This window comes from Poromitra crassiceps (genome assembly GCF_964638095.1).
Source record: "Poromitra crassiceps genome assembly, chromosome: 7".
In the NCBI taxonomy this organism is placed as follows: domain Eukaryota; kingdom Metazoa; phylum Chordata; class Actinopteri; order Beryciformes; family Melamphaidae; genus Poromitra; species Poromitra crassiceps.
The window spans coordinates 33,489,335-33,508,792 of record NC_139628.1 but is presented as its reverse complement, the minus strand read 5'-3'; the positions used below and the strand labels follow the sequence as shown (position 1 = coordinate 33,508,792).

Here is a 19,458-nt window from a genome sequence, read left to right as displayed (position 1 = left end):
CGATTCCCACCTGGGACGCTGTGGGTGTGTCCCCATCCCCATGTCCTGAGTGGCCATTGCCCAGGTGGGCTCGTCAAAAGGGCCTTTCTGTGTGGAGTTTGCATGTTCTCCCCGTGTTCCCTTGGGGTTTCCTCCAGATAGGAACCCCCCGCTTAAAAAAAAAACATGCAAAAAGAAAAGGAAAAAACACTCACCCAAGATTGTACTGGCATGAGAATGAGTAGAGAATGACCACATTTTTATTTTTGGGTAAACCATTTCTTTTCCCACATGGCAGAGAGGTGTTAACAGTTTGAATTTTGAGAACCTCAGCATCCAGTAATGATGTAACAGTGAGATAACAATGAGATTTCATTTACATTCCTGTAAATGAAATCTCTTCTAGGTGGTGAAGAAAACCTTTTCACAGCAGGTTCCTCCTCTAAAGGATGGTGCAATGCTATTCTCTTCTCCTTTGCAGGCCCACTTCTGATTTAGGCAGGTATGATGGATATAAGTTCCACAAAAATCTTGCTTATTGCCGTTTTTAAGCTTAAAGTCAAGGTGAACCGGAGGCGAATGCAAATGCGCGAGCGTCGCAGACTCAAACAAATCTTGTCTGAGATGACAGGGTTGAGAGGCGGACCACAAGCCGCACAATGCCGGGTGTCGATGATTTGATTTGACAATTCTGTCGACTGGCTTTGGCATTGGCCAATCATGGCGTGTTCCACCCCCAAATCGAGTGGGATTCAGCGTGTTGTCGTGCTACGCGAGTGGGATCCGCGGAGTACCAGGCAGCCACCTGCTTCGTGCGGAGCGAGCGGACAATCCGATGCATTGGTGCTGCCCGCCCGCCTGAAATCTCCGAGGGGCAACCCCTGACAACCACGCTCTCAAGCGTGCGCCTTTTACGCTATTTCTGTGAATACGATATTCCTGGAATGCGCGTTTTAACGAGCCAGTTACATTTCTTTGCATTCTTAGAGATTATAGTTTTTGTTTTTTGTTCATGTTTCATACAATTGGCCAAGTTAGTAGTTCGTTTATGGGATAGGAATTCTGCCAGATGACAGGCACTAGGCGCCATTTTCTACTTCATTTGGAAGAGAAAATTATCCTGAAATGAAGATTTGATTGACAGCTGCATGTCGTGATATGATTGGTTGGAATGGGGTAGAAATTTGATAGTACTAGGTGACATCAGCAAACTGTAAATTACTGTTATGAATGAAATCTTGAAAAATGAACTTTTGATGTGAAAAACTAAAGGAATTAGATTTGTGTGATTTTTTTTGCATACTGTACATTATTAAATAGGTGCACTGCATACCCAGGTATTTGAACTAAAAGAAAAGAAAAGTCATTTTTGGGTTCAGCTCGACTTTAACCTCAATAAAAGTGCGTGCAATACACTAATTAATAATTCCCCAAGATCCCTCATACTGACACACTGTTGCATAGAACATCATTGGTGGTCATTTAAAACTCAACTCAATACATTCAAATGAAATAAGAATAAAAAAAAATAAAAAATAATCCAAAAATCCAACTGAAATTTGACTAAAGAATTAAGTCCAAATAAAAAGTTCAGAATGAATGAACCAATCAAAGGGCATCATCATCGCGCTTTATCTTCTTCAGTGGTCTGGTGGAGGGCCGGAGGTCGGCGGGTCCGTGGGCAAAAGCACAGTGTTCGGCCTGCAGGGGGCAGCCATGAGGGTGGTGAGCATGGAACCAGCAGGGGCGAGTCTTCAGGGCGCCAGGGGCGACGGGCTTCCTCTTCACATTGGCCCTGGAAGTCTTCCTCTCGCTCATAACCCGCCAGTCTCTGATATAGACCCTCCCTCCTTCCACTAGAAGAAGAAAGTGCTGTGTTAATATTCCTTCATATTGGCAAAGGTTATGAATAAATCTAGTTAAAGGTCAATCCACATCTCTATTGTCTCAAAGCTTAAAAATCCATCTTTAATTCAAATCTCTTTATCTACTTCTACTCCCTTGTGATTAGTTTATATTTAATGAGGGACATCAATAAGGCATAATGGCTTTCACCTGGATTCACCTCACCAGCAACATGAAAAGAGTAAGTGGCCCTAGTAATATTATTACATTTGGAAACCATATTTAATGTGCAATACAAAATGGTGTTTTTCCATTTGGTTGTGGACCGGCTTTGAGGCTGAGCTACCTCTGAAGACTTGGTGGTTGTTCTTGAGGAGCGTCTGCAGGCCTCCACACTCCTTCTTTAGGAGCTGCAGGGTCTCCTGCTCCAAAAGCTCCGCCACCTCTCTCACAGAGAGACTGCCTGAGGAGGAGGAAGAAGAAGAAGACACCTGATTGAGTTGAGTTAATCTGGGCTTTTGTTCAGAGCAGAGAAGGCAGCGCCATTATTACAGAGCAGAGGAAGTGTTCCAGGAGAGACGGGGTGAGGGACTTTAGGCCATGTTCACATTACAGGCAAATCCGATTTGCTGATAAAGTCATTAATCATCATTATCTTGATGGGTTTCCCAAATCTGATTTGGGAGTGTGTCCGCACTGCCACAAATCGGATCCTCGGAAGTCGGATCTGTGTGTCCAGACCTAAACAGCCTATCTGCATGGATTGCTATGGTAACGACGTGGGCGTCAGTAAATATGTACGTTGGTGACGTGGTTTTCCTGCGCAGATTCAGCATTTGATGACGAGTTGCGAGTGACGTTCAAATCAGATTTGGTGGATCTGCGCGTCCGCACTGAAGACACATCAGTCAAAAGCACATTTGAAGCAGATGGGAAACTACCTCCATATGTGGTTTGGGACAAGTGACACAAATCAGACTTGGAGCGTCCAGACTCATAAAACCAATCTGGATAAAGTCATTAATAGGTCACTAAAGTTCACAAATTAGATGTGGCCTCCTAAGTCTGAACATGGCCTAGAGAGGAGAGATCAAGGCCATATACAGAAACATTTACAGGGGAAAATACTTCCTGCAGTCAGCTCCCCTCCGTGTCAGTGTGAGCTGTGAAGTGTGCTCAATTAAAGTCTCTCCAACAAGCTGTCACAGTGACCGCAGGGCATTTGCACTGATCACATCACTGCCTCGCCCACCGGCCATTTAAAGTGTGCAAACTGCTGCCTCCCCCACTGGGTCCCACTGGGACCCAGTGGGACCCAGTGGGACACAGTGGGACAGGGTCATTTCCGATACCAACAAGTGAAAAGGGGGAGAGAGGGAGGTGATACTGAAATGCACCAAGCCCCTAATCTGCTTTTAATCTACAAACCCGACTCAGTGCCAAGACATTACCAGCAGATACATGACGTCCGCCGTCGTGTCCGGTGCCGCCAGCCTCTGCGTTTCGTTCCATGAGAATTTCAGTCTATTCTGGCTTTTGCCCTTTTTTCCTCCAGAAGGGAATTCAATCTGGGCCGACTGACCTTTGGGTTCGTATAAATGACAATCGCCTCGTCTTTCTCTGACATATTGGAGGGGAGTGCCTCGCCACAGGGTTTCTGATGCTCCTGCTGCTGTTTCACTTCATTATTTCACCTAAATATATGATTGAATATATAACAAAATATATGATGTGTGTGATTGTTCCAGCGGGTGCAAAGTAGGGATGGGCATCGAATTTCGAATTTTCGAATAATCGTTGTTATTATCAAGGTCGACTTTTATTATTGAAATTCGAAATTCGAAAAAAAAAAAAAAAAAAAAAAAAAAAAAAAATTTGAGTGAAATGTTGCATTGTCTCCCCTGATTCTAAGTATAGTCAAATCGCTTGGTTTGAGCAAGTAAAACAATTTTTATAAGCATTTTAAGCAAGGTTTATGGAAAAATTAATGGCAGATGAAATCCCATGAAGAGGGAGAGGGGGTGACTTTGGCACCCCTTTGGCACTCAGACCTGAGCCTACTAAATATTTAATGAACCACTCATGATTGTCAAAACTGTTTTTTATTTTCGAAAATGTCAATGTCATGTAACATGTTCTTTACTTCAGTGGTGCAATGCTTGTTTGAGCTAAAAATCCACAGCAGAAGCTTTTTATATTAATTAATAAAGCCGTAGACTTAGAATCAGGGGAGACAATGCAACATTTCACTCGCAAAAAAAAAAAAAAAAAAAAAAATTTTTACATTTTTTTATTTATTTTCGAAATTCGAATTAAATTCGAATTTGGCCAGCGAATTTCGAATAGTGTTTTTGCTAGAAATGCCCATCCCTAGTGCAAAGCCATTAATGGGGGAAGCAAATGACATAAGAGCAATTTATTTGAAGTGAATCATTAAATTGGGGATATTTGTTATTTGCTCTTTTGCACCTGACATGACACCTTCTGCTGCTAAACTGAGCCCAGCTACCGGCTTTGTTTACATTGTGACTTATCGGATTAAAAGACATTTTCACTCTGAAACATACAGCCTGTACTTACCAATAATGTATTTTAGTGCCATTAAGTTAGTTGTGTTTACATTTGCAATGCCTATACAAAATGGAGTAAAAGAAATAATAATAATAATAATAATAAAAATTTTGGGGGTATAAAAAAAGTGTTTCCCCCATCCATCCGTGAAATTCATCCAAAAACATATCGCAGCCAAATACATCAAAAAAATGTAGATAATCGCATTGCTGACTTCATCCTGAAAACACGCAACAACACACTCCCACACATACACAGGAGCCTGCAGAGCCAAACAAAGTCGTGCAGTCCAGAGTGTGAAAGTGGGCAGATGGCCGCCTCACCGCCCAGACGCCAGACAGCTGCAGCCCTTAATATAATATCAATACAGCGTTTAGAGCTGCCCTTTACTGCATGCTATGTTAATGGGGATTAATGACAGGAGGGCAGTATTGACAATGTGGACTCTGCTTGGACTAAGACCAGGCATAGATTATTATTAATGGCTTAGCTTAGGTACAGTTAGTCTGCTCCAGGTTAAACGTCCCCTGTGCAGAATAAACACTAACATGGCCAAAGATTGATTGCTTGTTGGGGGAGGGTGGGGGGGGGGTGCTGCTTAAGCTATTCAAAATCAGGCGAAGTGGAGGAGAAATTAGCTCTAAAAATGCTGAGTGGTGGATACCAAATTTGAGAGGATCACTTGACTTTAGGCTGCAAAATAACGGGTCGCTGTATATCCCAGGAAGTTCAGTGCCGTTTTCTATGCTGCAGCTATCAGTGAGTGAAAGGGGGAGTTCGTCTATCTGTTTCTTCTGCTCTTGTTTATCAGACCTAATAAATACTTTGCAGGTCTAATTAAGCAAAGCATCTGTTGTTCCCACTAGATAACCAAAATAAATGTCTGCATGTTCACTCTCACCCGCCCCCTCTTACTGTACATCCAAGAAGGAAGAAGGAAGTAAACAAGTAATTGGCGTTGAATGCCATGAAGCTTAGCACAGCAGAATGCCACGTGCCCGACTCTGGTGATGGTTCTGGTCTCTCCAGGATGCATTTAGAAATTAACCGGTTACATTATGGACTTTTGTCGTGCATGCGTGCGTGTGTGTGTCGTCTGTGACGAAATAAAGACGGGGTTTGTCCATCCAGTTTCATTTGTCCTCCATTAAGGCAACATCATTATAACCACAAGAGCCAAGGCTTTTGTACAGTGCTACAGCACCCGCCATTTGCCCGTCAATGGTCTCATGGTGATTTTACACTTTAAATAAAGTAGAATTGAATTGACTTGAATTTGCAGCACGGCGGCCCCAAATGGCAGAGAGAGGTAACTGTTGTTGAACTTCAGAACCCAGAAATCATGTACGGTAAGTATTAATATGAGATGACTGACTGAAATACCTTTGTTCTTACACGGCAATATGAGATAACTGACTGAAATACCTTTGTTCTTACACAGCAATATGAGATAACTGACTGAAATACCTTTGTTCTTACACAGCAATATGAGATAACTGACTGAAATACCTTTGTTCTTACACAGCAATATGAGATAACTGACTGAAATACCTTTGTTCTTACACAGCAATATGAGATAACTGACTGAAATACCTTTGTTCTTACACAGCAATATGAGATAACTGGCTGAAATACCTTTGTTCTTACACAGCAATATGAGATAACTGACTGAAATACCTTTGTTCTTACACGGCAATATGAGATAACTGACTGAAATACTTTTGTTCTTACACAGCAATATGAGATAACTGACTGAAATAATACCTTTGTTCTTACACAGCAATATGAGATAACTGACTGAAATAATACCTTTGTTCTTACACAGCAATATGAGATAACTGACTGAAATACCTTTGTTCTTACACGGCAATATGAGATAACTGACTGAAATACCTTTGTTCTTAAACGGCAATATGAGATAACTGACTGAAATACCTTTGTTCTTAAACGGCAATATGAGATAACTGACTGAAATACCTTTGTTCTTACACGGCAATATGAGATAACTGACTGAAATACCTTTGTTCTTACACGGCAATATGAGATAACTGACTGAAATACCTTTGTTCTTACACGGCAATATGAGATAACTGACTGAAATACCTTTGTTCTTACACAGCAATATGAGATAACTGGCTGAAATACCTTTGTTCTTACACAGCAATATGAGATAACTGACTGGAATATCTTTGTTCTTACACGGCAATATGAGATAACTGACTGAAATACCTTTGTTCTTACACGGCAATATGAGATAACTGACTGAAATACCTTTGTTCTTACACGGCAATATGAGATAACTGACTGAAATACCTTTGTTCTTACACAACAATATGAGATAACTGACTGAAATACCTTTGTTCTTACACAGCAATATGAGATAACTGGCTGGAATATCTTTGTTCTTACACAGCAATATGAGATAACTGGCTGAAATACCTTTGTTCTTAAACGGCAATATGAGATAACTGGCTGGAATATCTTTGCTCTTACACAGCAATATGAGATAACTGACTGAAATACCTTTGTTCTTACACGGCAATATGAGATAACTGAAATACCTTTGTTCTTACACAGCAATATGAGATAACTGACTGAAATACCTTTGATCTTACATGGCAATATGAGATAACTGACTGAAATACCTTTGTTCTTACACAGCAATATGAAATAACTGACTGAAATACCTTTGTTCTTACATGGCAATATGAGATAACTGACTGAAATACTTTTGTTCTTACACAGCAATATGAGATAACTGACTGAAATAATACCTTTGTTCTTACACAGCAATATGAGATAACTGACTGAAATACCTTTGTTCTTACACGGCAATATGAGATAACTGACTGAAATACCTTTGTTCTTACACGGCAATATGAGATAACTGACTGAAATACCTTTGTTCTTACACAACAATATCAGATAACTGACTGAAATACCTTTGTTCTTACAAGGCAATATGAGATAACTGACTGAAATACCTTTGTTCTTACACGGCAATATGAGATAACTGGCTGAAATACCTTTGTTCTTACACAGCAATATGAGATAACTGGCTGAAATACCTTTGTTCTTACAAAGCAATATGAGATAACTGACTGAAATACCTTTGTTCTTACACAGCAATATGAGATAACTGGCTGAAATACCTTTGTTCTTACAAGGCAATATGAGATAACTGGCTGAAATATCTTTGTTCTTACACAGCAATATGAGATAACTGACTGAAATAACTTTGTTCTTACACAGCAATATGAGATAACTGGCTGAAATACCTTTGTTCTTACACAGCAATATGAGATAACTGGCTGAAATACCTTTGTTCTTACACAGCAATATGAGATAACTGGCTGAAATACCTTTGTTCTTACACGGCAATATGAGATAACTGGCTGAAATACCTTTGTTCTTACACGGCAATATGAGATAACTGGCTGAAATACCTTTGTTCTTACACGGCAATATGAGATAACTGACTGAAATACCTTTGTTCTTACACGGCAATATGAGATAACTGACTGAAATACCTTTGTTCTTACACGGCAATATGAGATAACTGGCTGGAATACCTCAATACAAATGCGTACTCATGCATAAGTCATGGATCATAGTGCATTATTCATCCTGTCATCTCTATACCGAGTTACAGACCCTGACTCTTTATTCCCTCCCTCTCCCTCCTATCCTCTCTCTCTCTCTCTCTCTCTCCCTCTAATTTCAGCCTTGACATCCTGACAGATTTTTTTCTGTTTTAATCATAGACCTCATCTCCTTATCTCCTTCACAGCGAGGGGTGCAGAGGCGTTGACAAAGGTGATACGTGGGTGGTATATGAGTGTGTGTGAGTGTGTGTGTGTGTCTGTGTGTGTGTGTGTGTGTGTGTGTGTCTGTGTGTGTGTGTGTCTGTGTGTGTGTGTGTGCGCTGTGCGGTTCAGGAAGTGGCTGGTGGAGGGTGGAACACTGACATGATGGTTCACCCTGCGCCGTGTGGGTCCTGCCGAATGACACTATTGTGGGGGCGGGGGGTAGGGCGGAGGGGGGCGGGGGGTAAGGCGGAGGGGGGCGGGGGGTAGGGCGGAGGGGGGCGGGGGGTAAGGCGGAGGGGGGCGGGGGGTAGGGCAGAGGGGGGCGGGGGGTAGGGCAGAGGGGGGCGGGGGTCTTAGATAAAAACGATTTCGATGTGTTAGATGAGAGTTACAGGTTGCAGAATCCGCACGACGTGGCGCTGTGCCACGAAGCGGCTCGCCATGTATTTTGAGGTATACCGACGGGAAATGTGAGAAGTGATTCATCCCTGTTGTTTGCAAAGTGTTTCCCTAGTTCAGGTTGTATCTGCAGCTGCCCTGCATCAGATATGGATCACAAAGCCTTGTAATGGAGTCCTCACAAACCCCAGTGTTCATAATAACAAACACTGGGGTCAGCAAACATCAGAAATAATGTGCACAGGCGTGACGCGTCCGGGTGGGGGCGATAGCCTATAGCGTGATCCTCCCACGCGCTACGTCCTGCTGGTGAAACTCCTCACTGTCCGGTGAAATGACGCTGCTGGCGACTGCACATGTATTGGAGGAAGCATGTGCTAGCACAGGGATACTCAACTTTCTTTGTCTGAGAGCCACTTTTGCCATGGGGCCAGTTAATAAACAAACATTAATATACATTTTTCTGTAGTGGTCTCAGCCGGAGTTTAGTCTGACAATTTTGCGCACACAGGATAGTTAGTTAGGTTAAGTTAGTTTGTTTAATTAAGTTAGTTAAGTACATATAAGTGCCTGGGTGGCGAGCAGATGATGATATTTGATCATTTAGCTGGAACTCGGTCAAATGTCACTTCATGTTCATTTTCATTGTAAATTAGAAAATAGTCGGGGGGCCACCCTACACCCTCTCGCGGGCCGCATCGGGCCCCCGGGCCACAAGTTGAGTATCACTGTGCTATCAGTAACAACGCATGTACGGGGGAGACTTGGTTTTCTGTGTGACCTGGATCTTATTTTAAAGAGAAACTGGCCGTGTTTGCGGTTCCTCCTACCTCCTTGGTTCCAGGCACTGGGGGACCCTCCGTCTTCCTCCTTGGTCATTCCCAGTAGAACGTTAGCGACCCGCAGTACAATGCCGTCCACAAAGTCCCGGGGGAGAGCAGCGCAGTTTCTAACCGTTTCAACTCGGTCTCGGGGCTGGAACCCGGCTCCCCAGACGCTCCCGGGGTTCCTGTCGGTGTCTGTGTTGTCATGGCAACTCTCCCCGTCATTCTTGCCCTCCGACGCTTGAGCCGTGACCCCAGAAGGAGTCTGGCGGCTCTGGACGTAACGAGCTCTGCGGCGCTCGGCCTCGGCCTCGTTCGACAGCTGGTAGGTTCTCGACTTTCCTACCAGACAAACCTGCAGGAGAAGATGTGATGGTACATCTGCAATATGTGCATTACAATCGACAAAATCAATAACAGAAATGCCAATGATAGGCTACATGATCGTGTGTCTAACTGATTTGGGAAAGAACCACTTTTAGAACAAGTGATCTCATCACAGTTTTTTGTTTTTTTCCCCCCTTACTTTTCAGAAAACGTCAAAAGGGTCATTGAAAGGCTTATCTCTAACTTTCCCAAGAATGGAGCCAAAGACTTTTCCCAACAGCTTTTGCATTTATGAATAAACTGATTATAACCGATTCCCGTACAGTAAAAGCACATTAAGCACTAGCTTGTTGGTTTAACGTGCTCATGTGTATTGTAGCGTTAATGACTACTAGCTATAAAACAAAATGGCCCTACGGGAACAATAAAGACTCACTCACTCTGCTACTGTACTCTAGCGCGCATAATCCCAGTCTAAATGAGGTTCAGGTGCAAACGACGCAGTGATGCGCAGCTGTGCCGGAAATCAGTTGCACCAATGATGCGCCTCCACGGGAGCCACATATTCCGGTGTTTTGATTTACAAACTGATTTTATGGCACTTCTGCTTTATTAGATGATCACCAGGGGGGATCATCTTAAACTAAAACAAATAAGACTAAGATTATAAAACACTTTTGTTGACTGAAAAAACAAACAACATAATCTGTTGTCTCAAATTAGCAATTCACATTATAGAGCTGCTGTATGAAAGCAAATATCACACTCGAGGTCATGCTGTAATATAGTATAAATGTAAGGCATGCTGCCATTCCAACTTCATGCTGTCGCAACACTTTCTCCAAGGCAAGGAACTTGGAGAAAATGTCAACAATTTAAAAATTGTACAATAACGGTAGCAAAATGGACATGAAACAGAGGTTCTTGGATGCGTAATCTAGGCCTATAGGTGAGTTTTGAGTCTGAACTTGGAGTTGTAAGTCTGAGGTTTGAATCAGGAGGACTGGGCTGAACAGTGGAAGCCTACCCGTTTGGTGGAAGGTATTCTCAGGCAGTCCTCCTCGGTGTTGAAGCCACTGGCTTGGCTGACCTCGGTGATGAAGTCTATGTACTCCTTATACTGGGACTTCTTACACTGCCGCCTCTGGTATTTTCCGTAGAAGTCAAAGAAACAGCAGGGGAGGACAAAGTAGCGGCAGGAGTAAGAGGACCTGCAATGTGAAAGCAAAAGCCAACCCTTTACTCAGTGCAACGGAAACTGATTCTGTGGATTTTTCATTGGCACATATATATGTTGTTGTGGTTACACATTCCTCCTGAAAGTATGTGCCACTGTAAACAGCTTGTTGTTTGTGTTTAAGCCAAGTTTGAGCAACAGACAGGAAACGCCAAAAACACTGAGGATGGTGAATCCATCACAGGAAATTTCAAAACACTTTTTTTTTTCTCCCCATCTCTGATCAGATAAGAGGGAAAACATTGATAGATCAGACTGAGGCTCAACATCGCCATCAGGTGGCTGGCTTATTAAATGCTACTGGATTCACATGCATGGGAGAGAGAGCGAGGGGAGCAATAATGCCATTCCAAATTGGAGAGATGAGCTGTGGCACTCGAGTGGCTGAGTGAGAGTGTGTCTGCTGATGACTCGCCTGGCTGCCATGACGGGGATCCAGGGGGTGAGCTCGTCCGAGTGGTTCCCAATCAGCCAGTCGGTACCGGGGAATAAGAAGCCCTCGCCGGGAGTGATTGCATTTTCCTGAAATAGCAAAGACCCCAAAAAGACCCCCAATCAAGACCTCGAGGGAAGACGCACTCTGCCGTCATTTGATTCTGAAATCGCTTATTATTATTATAATATTATTATATTGAGAAGCGACGGCGCTGCGGCAAGAGGAGAACTCTTGGATCCTCTCAAACTTTTTATATTTCACGTCGGCCAATGTGATATTTACCTAAACTCATTTAGTCTCTGGGCCTCTCTGGGCCCCGGCAGAAACATGCTCAATAATAGATGAGCGGGAATGGGAGCAGTGGGATGCACAGTGTATTTTGGGGAGGTTTCCCTGCAAGTGAGTGAGTGAGAGAGAGAGAGAGAGAGAGAGAGAGAGTGTGTCTGTGTGTGTCTGTGTGTGTCTGTTCCAAAAGTGCAGTCTCATCTGCAGGACTTTGGTTACACTTTGCTCTCTCATGCATCGCTCAAGTTCCTTGTAGCGATCAATAATTAAAAGCGGGATTCCCTTTACCCACAACGTTTCACACTTTCCACCTTTTAGCTGACAATGCTGACAGCTCCAGGCAATGTTCATGTAGGGGCGTCCTTTGATGCTGCTCAAATATACAAACTACAACGATGGAACCCAGCCATTTTTTTTCCGCATTATGCTTTTCGAGGAAAAAAACAGTTCATGAATTCCTGTGTTACAAGGTACCTGGTATATGTGTCAACAAATGAGCATGGCCTATTTAAACACACACGCACGCACGCACGCACGCACGCACACACACACACACACTCACTCACTCACTCACTCACACACACACACACACACGTCACTCACTCACTCACACACACACACACACACACACACACACACACACACACACACACACACACACACACACACACACACACACACACACACACACACACACACACACACACACACACTTCGCTTTTAACCATTCCTTAAAATCATCAAAATAAACAGTTCCACCACCAAGGAATATGAGAATCTTTTTTTCTCTCAAGTAGTTCGGCCAACATTTAGATTTTTGTACAAAATTACGGTATTTATGTATTCCATTGTAAACAATTAGACAACATAAAATGTCTCTTTTGAGACATCATGGGACTGAGGAAATTGAGACAAATGACTCTCAATCGACAAATGTTTCTCTTCAGGAATGTTCACAGATTCTCAATTATGTTCAGTGGAGTCACAAACGATTTCCGATGGGGAAATAACCTCTGTAAGCGCCATTATCTTTAAATACACCATGTACAGCTTCACAATTCATCTAAAAAATCAGCAGCTGTTAAAAAATGTGTAGCTGCCACATACCGACAGGATTGACAATCAACCAATTTGAAAAACTATCCAATCAAATATCCATATCAAAACATAAAGCAGTAGTGGGGGGTGAGGGTACTACAGTATATCATAAAAGTGACAGAGCGCCACATTCAAATGACAGGACATGTGACGTGGATTCCCGGTCTCATGTGAAATGATAACGGCGCTATTTAAAATCCCGAATTCATCCACAATAGACCCTTCTCACGGGGGCCATTTTGTGTCAAAAAGGCAGGGTAAACAACACAGGTGCAAGCAAAACACTAACGAGGGTTTCCAACTTCCATGATTGGAATTTATTGTGCCTTTTCGACACAGAATGGCCCCCGTGAAAAGGGTCAATCAAGCGTCTCCTTGACGTTCACCTGACTCACCTCTAGCAGAGTGTGTGGGCCGTACATGTCACCTGACTCACCTCTAGCAGAGTGTGTGGGCCGTACATGTCCCAGATCTTCCTCTTGCGCACATCAATGCCCTTTCCAGGATGCTGCAACACAAGACGGCGTGGCGGTCAGCGGTTAATCATGGCCACGCCCACACTCTGTCCGCCGACCGCTGTGTCATTTCAATTCAATAGGTTCAGAGCCATTAAGCCCCCCCTCCACCTGGGCTCTGACCAGACCCGTGTCATCGATTAAGCCGCAGATTAATATTTGGCTAATTAAAATATCTTTGTTTGACAGGTCGCTAGTCTTTCACACAAGGCGATTCATCTGGACATAAAACGAGAGGCTAATTCAACAGATTTTCTTGTTATATATATTCAAAGATCCTGGTGAATGCATCCTCTTCAATAGTACTATTTTGCAAGCAAAAGTCTAATGATAGCTAATCATTTAAATTTTATTCCTGAATTAATGTCATCGTCATGGCAGCAGCAATCGTCATTAAACTAGATTGCTGATCCATTTTTCCAAGTGGTTGATATCTCATTTTGATATGAAAGTCAAGGTTTATTCAGTGAGGTTTGATATCAAACCTCATATCAAAAATATTATGTTTGAAAACCTATGAAAACATCAAGCTGAAAATGGCTGTCATCTAAATTGTGAAGGGAAGACCGATGCCAGCGTTCGCACAGTCCTGAACTAACTCACCCCTTCATTGCACAGTATGTGGACCAGCAGGCCGTTTCCACAGCCCAGGTCCACAAACGACTGTCTGGCAGTCAGACTCTTCTCTGCTCGCTCCTCTGCCCACAGGACCTGCACAGCACAGAGACACACAGTAAGAAGAACTACAGTAAGTTCATGTGGTTTCATTCATTCTCGTAAAACCCCAATCCACCTGTTGAGACACCTGTCACTGAGGATGTTTTATCAACTGACTTATTGGGCTAAAGACATTTTTCACTTTCAAACTGATGACTCAGCTTTTGATAAAAGAACAGATGGCGTGTGGCAGATACATGCATGTTATGGTTAGACATGTTTGTTTTTGGTTGATTTGATTTATGTAATTAAGTGTCATGCACTCTAGGTGCCCAACCCCCCATGGGTTTACAAGACACATACAACAATAAATAAAAAATATCACAACAATGCTACATTTAAAATACAAGTCACAAGACAGCAATGGGCAGGACTGCAATATAAATACATCAGTTTGTAAATAAAAGGTTCTGTCTCTGCTCCCATGCTTGACAAATAAAATGTGGTAATGGACGTAAAAATAAACTAGAACGACCGCAACGCGGACTTATGCCTCCGCCATCAGTTCATTCTTGAGTCCAAGTGGATGTTGGAGCCAAATTGGAAGAAATTGCATCAAGGCGTTTCTGTGCAGAATTGGATATTTGAGCCAAATGTGAAGGAATTTAGGCAATGTGTTGCTGAGATATGGCGTTACCGAGCTTGAAAATGGCATTTGTTAGGTCACTGTGACCTTGACCTTTGACCTTTGATAACCAAAATGGAATCAGTTCATCCTTGAGCCTAAGTGAATGTTTAAGGCGAATCTGATGAAATTCCGTCCAGGCATTCCTCAGATATCGCGTTAACAAGCTTGAAAATGGCGTTTGAGAGGTCACAGTGACCTTGACCTTTGACCTTTGACCACCAAAATCTAATCAGATCATCCTTGAGCCTAAGTGAATGTTTAAGGTGAATCTGATGAAATTCCGTCCAGGCGTTCCTCAGATATCGCGTTAACAAGCTTGAAAATGGCGTTCGAGAGGTCACAGTGACCTTGACCTTTGACCTTTGACCACCAAAATCTAATCAGATCATCCTTGAGCCTAAGTGAATGTTTAAGGCGAATCTGATGAAATTCCGTCCAGGCGTTCCTCAGATATCGCGTTAACAAGCTTGAAAATGGCGTTGGAGAGGTCACAGTGACCTTGACCTTTGACCTTTGACCACCAAAATCCAATCAGATCATCCTTGAGCCTAAGTGAATGTTTAAGGCGAATCTGATTAAATTCCGTCCAGGCGTTCCTCAGATATCGCGTTAACAAGCTTGAAAATGGCGTTGGAGAGGTCACAGTGACCTTGACCTTTGACCTTTGACCACCAAAATCTAATCAGATCATCCTTGAGCCTAAGTGAATGTTTAAGGCGAATCTGATGAAATTCCGTCAAGGCGTTCCTCAGATATGGCGTTAACAAACATCCGTACGGACGGACGGACGGACATCCGTACGGACGGCCGGCCGTACGTACGTACGTACGGACGGACAACCCGGATCCATAATGCCTTCGGCCTGGCTTCGCCGGCGGAGGCATAAAAATAAAAGGCTGTAAAAAGAAAAGACCTGTATGCCATGCAGTTGCAAGAACCTTATTACTGATTGGGGCGTTACTTACAACACATATCAGCCAAGCTTAAACTCACCAGGAGATATGTGGCAATAGCAACATCCTCAAAGACAAACTTCTCTGGATCCGTCACTTCGGGCCAAACCTGTGGCAAACAAGTCAAACATCAGTAATAATGACCTATGCACAACCTAAACGATGAAAGAGACAAGTTTATAAATACACCACTGTGTTTACCTTGACCAGGTCCTTGTACTTGTCCTTGAGCTGCTGGTAGGTGAGGCTGTACTTCTCCACCGGCAGCAGGGACAAGGTGCTCTTGAACTCGCTGCTCCGGCTCTCGGAGGCCCAGCGCACCAGCTTGGGCAGAAGATCTCTGGACAGCCAGGGCAGCTTGGGGTAGACCAGCCCATCTGAGAACCAGTCGTCTGGACTCAAGGCATGCAGCTCCAAGACCCTGCAGGAGAGTGTGTGTGTGTGTGTGTGTGGGGGGGGGGGGGTCATACACTTTGTTTTTCTGTATTATTATCCAGTTTATCAAGGGTTTTAAATATGAAAATATTACAAACAAACAAAAGCTAAAGCCTTAATAGACCAAATCACCGTGACGTCACCATGTAAACAAATTTACTTCCGGGTACCACTTGGGGAAGGCGGCAGGTTTAAATGTGCGTGTTGTCAAATAAATGCTGTCAAACCCTCTGGCTGTTTTCGGCCGACTACTTTCAATTTAAATGGTTAAACGGTTGGTAAACATGCTTGTCCGACGTATCTAGCCTTTCTTCTGTGTTTGTTTTATGTAGTGTTAGCTAGCTAATAACGTTTGTTTGTCTGTCAAACTCGCTGTTTTTTTGCAGACTTGTTAACGTTACAGACAGAGCTACTAACCTCGCGTCACCAGGCTCTTCTCGGCGAGAAAGAGCTACTGACGCCACGTTAATTTAATTTAGCTTCAAGTCTACTCTGGTCTGGTCCAACAGGTAAATTAGCTAGTCTGGTCTCCACTAACGTTAGTGAAAGTGTTGTTATGAATGATATTAAACAACAACACAACACGAACAAACCATTTTTGTCTTCTTTGTCTGTTTTTGTCTTCAACACGTCAGTTTGTGCCGTCCACCGCCATTATAATGTGTGGACCTCAGGGGTACCCGGAAGTAAATGTAAACATCCCGCTGATTTGGTCTATAGAGATGCAGGAGAAAAGACATCAGTGCCACCACATTATCCTAAAATCTATTTCCACACACATATTTACCAATACTACTGCTACTACAATTACTGTTACTATTATCGCATTACTACTGATAATAATGCAGCATTCAGATAACATTTTAGGGATGTGGACAAGATTTGTGTAGCTCATTCTGTATTTGTGACAATCGTGGAATGAGTTATTCTGTTTGTGTCAGCTTTCATCAGCCTGTGAATGTCAACATAACTAAAAACTGAAGCATATTTAGGAGAGGCTAGCATCATTCATTTTTCAAACCAATTGCCTTGCACAAATAGCCTTAAAATAAAATACATTAGTCTCCTTTTAATGTGAATTCAAACTTAGAGGAGGAGGATTCAGGAGACTTACAGTAAGTGTCCTTGATAATAGAGTACTGCAGGAATGAGTCCGGAAGACCTGGACGTCATGCTAGTACTTCCGGCTCGTACGTCTAAAAGGCAATGCGATTTTTGTATCGGGGATTTCGGTTAAAGGTCTGTTGTTAACAAAAGTGTATGAAACAAACAGCAAAGTTTGTGTTCAGAAAGATAATCTTCACAAATGAGGAACACGTTTATCACTTTTGAAGCATTTTCTGAAAATCGTGTTGAAAAAAAATGCATTTACGGTACACTTCAAAAGCCATAAAAGTGGTCCACATTTGTGAAGATTATCTTGCTGAATGTAAACCTTGCTGTTTCATAGTGTAGCGATCCTGGGTCTGGGTGGATAAAGCGAGCACGTTGGTCCTTGGCCAAGGGGATTGTCCCTTTGGTCGGATGGTTAACGTGTTGGGATTGTAAGTTGGAGACCTCGGGTTCAAAACCAGCCTCGCCTGTGCCGTTACAATGTATACACTGTCACTTTTGTTAACCACAGACCTTATTTCACACCTATGAACCAGAAGTGCAGGGACTTGTGGGTAAGCCTACAAAAACAGGTCATCCCTGTGGTACTCTATACTATACTTGAACATAAGCTGAATGTGCAGATCAACACGGCCTATGAAAGTTCATGTATTCATCAGTCATGCTGATCCGCAGCAGCCAGGAGTTTTCGGGGTCACATTTCATTTTGCCACTCACCATTGCTCCCCGTCCTGCTGGAGGAGCTGGATCTGATACACGTTTCCCTTCCTTTGAGAAACCTGCCCCTCTGCATCCTCTTCAAACGGCAGGAAGGTCACACGCTGCCTGTCAAAGTCTACACAAGGTAACAGAATACAAAAGGAGATTCTCAGCCTTTTTCATAGCAAGTACCACTAATTTAATCCACATTAGGGCCACAGCCACAATAGCGCCCACCACCCATTTGATGAGATTTTGTATTTGTCATAATTCCATGACTATCTGTAATATGACTATGATCAAAACAGCCATTCTTCTACATTGTCTGTCTTAACTTTGCCTGAATTTGCTGGGGACCCCCTGGACCCCTTTCAAGGACCCATGGTGCCATGGTGGTCCACTAACTTACATTTAAGACGAGCATACTAGCTGAGCACAGCAGCCTTTATCTCTGAATCTCACCTTTCAGTATAACTTCTTTGTGTACATTTGAGCCGTAGCGGTTCACTTTAGGAATAAACGTCCTGACAGTGGAGGACCAGAGGTGTTCCTTGTCGTGTGCAGATGAAGCTCCACTCGTCAAGAAGGAGAAGACATCACTTGACTCTGTGGCATGCGATGTTAGCAGCAGTCCCACAGCCTCAGCTCCCACGTCTCGACTCTCTGTCTCCTTGGCGCCGCACAGCCGCTTGTTTACAACGTGAGGTTTCTGTATCCACACGTCCACAGCTGACCAAAATCCCTCGGGAAGAGTCTTGCATTCTCCTGGGAACTTTATATCGAACAGTTTTGGCATAATTCAACTCAAACAGCACGGCATGCCATGTGTGTTTACAAAGCCCGACCAGCTGACAGGTCAGGTGACTTCCGGGCCTTATTTTGTATGTTCAAAGCAAATGTAAGAAAACACAGGCTTTTTAATAAATTGTGCGTGTCAAATATGTTCGGATGATCTTCCAGATCATATTCTAACATGAAAACCTATTTTTAAGCTTTTAAAAGGGCAGCGAAATGTTGTCGCTCATCGATGACGTTGGCACAGTCGACAAAATATGCTTTACCCAGATCATACAGTAGAGGGTGCTGTTGTTCTTTATCTAGCTTTAATCAGCAGTTGATGTAGTTAACTTTTTTTGAAAAATGTAATTCAAAAGCTGATTTGGGGGGGGAAACGAGAAAGTTGTAAATGATGACTAAAACGAAACTATTTCCAGTTATACTTGAGTCAGCACTTTCTTCCTTTTTTCTTTTTATAATTTGTATTGTTCCAATGAACAAACTACTAGTAGTAGCCTATAGGTATGCTTGGATCCACATTGCTTGAGGCCTCAGGGACCTCTATGTCTTCCTGGCGTCCACAGAAGAGTCAACATGCTAGAAGAAGAGTGCTTTGACCTTTTGACCTTTCAGGTAAATGATGCCAACAGTTTAATTGACTTGCCTCAAAGCGTTCATTCATTGACACGCTTTGTTCTTCATCTCTCATGTATCTGTTGACTTATTCATCCATTTCACTATAGGCTACTGACTGCCAGGAAAATTACAGAGATCAGAAGTAGAATGCATTGATAGTAGTGTGTCACATCTC

General features: G+C 43.0%; 1 protein-coding gene across 1 annotated transcript; it reads right to left on the bottom strand.

Moving 5' to 3' along the window:
• Positions 1 to 238: 238 nt before the first annotated feature.
• trmt44 (tRNA methyltransferase 44 homolog) lies at positions 239 to 18,673 on the bottom strand. Its single transcript, XM_083640322.1, has 11 exons — positions 18,333 to 18,673; positions 17,889 to 18,006; positions 15,825 to 16,044; positions 15,664 to 15,732; positions 13,929 to 14,036; positions 13,247 to 13,318; positions 11,407 to 11,513; positions 10,782 to 10,965; positions 9,434 to 9,782; positions 2,171 to 2,287; positions 239 to 1,835 (listed from the first exon to the last, which is right to left on the bottom strand). The coding sequence occupies exons 1-11, from the start codon at positions 18,664 to 18,666 to the stop codon at positions 1,588 to 1,590; spliced, it is 1,926 nt and encodes a 641-aa protein (XP_083496448.1). The 5' UTR covers positions 18,667 to 18,673; the 3' UTR covers positions 239 to 1,587.
• Positions 18,674 to 19,458: the final 785 nt, after the last annotated feature.

Bases quoted from the DNA above. Each gene is read 5' to 3' on its own strand.
- trmt44 (XM_083640322.1), bottom strand. From the start codon at position 18,666: ATGCCAAAACTGTTCGATATAAAGTTCCCAGGAGAATGCAAGACTCTT. The intron at 14,037-15,663 runs GTGAGTTTAAGC...TGTGCTGTGCAG, and splicing joins CTATTGCCACATATCTCCTG to GTCCTGTGGGCAGAGGAGCG. The intron at 9,783-10,781 runs GTAGGCTTCCAC...CTTCTCCTGCAG, and splicing joins GAATACCTTCCACCAAACGG to GTTTGTCTGGTAGGAAAGTC.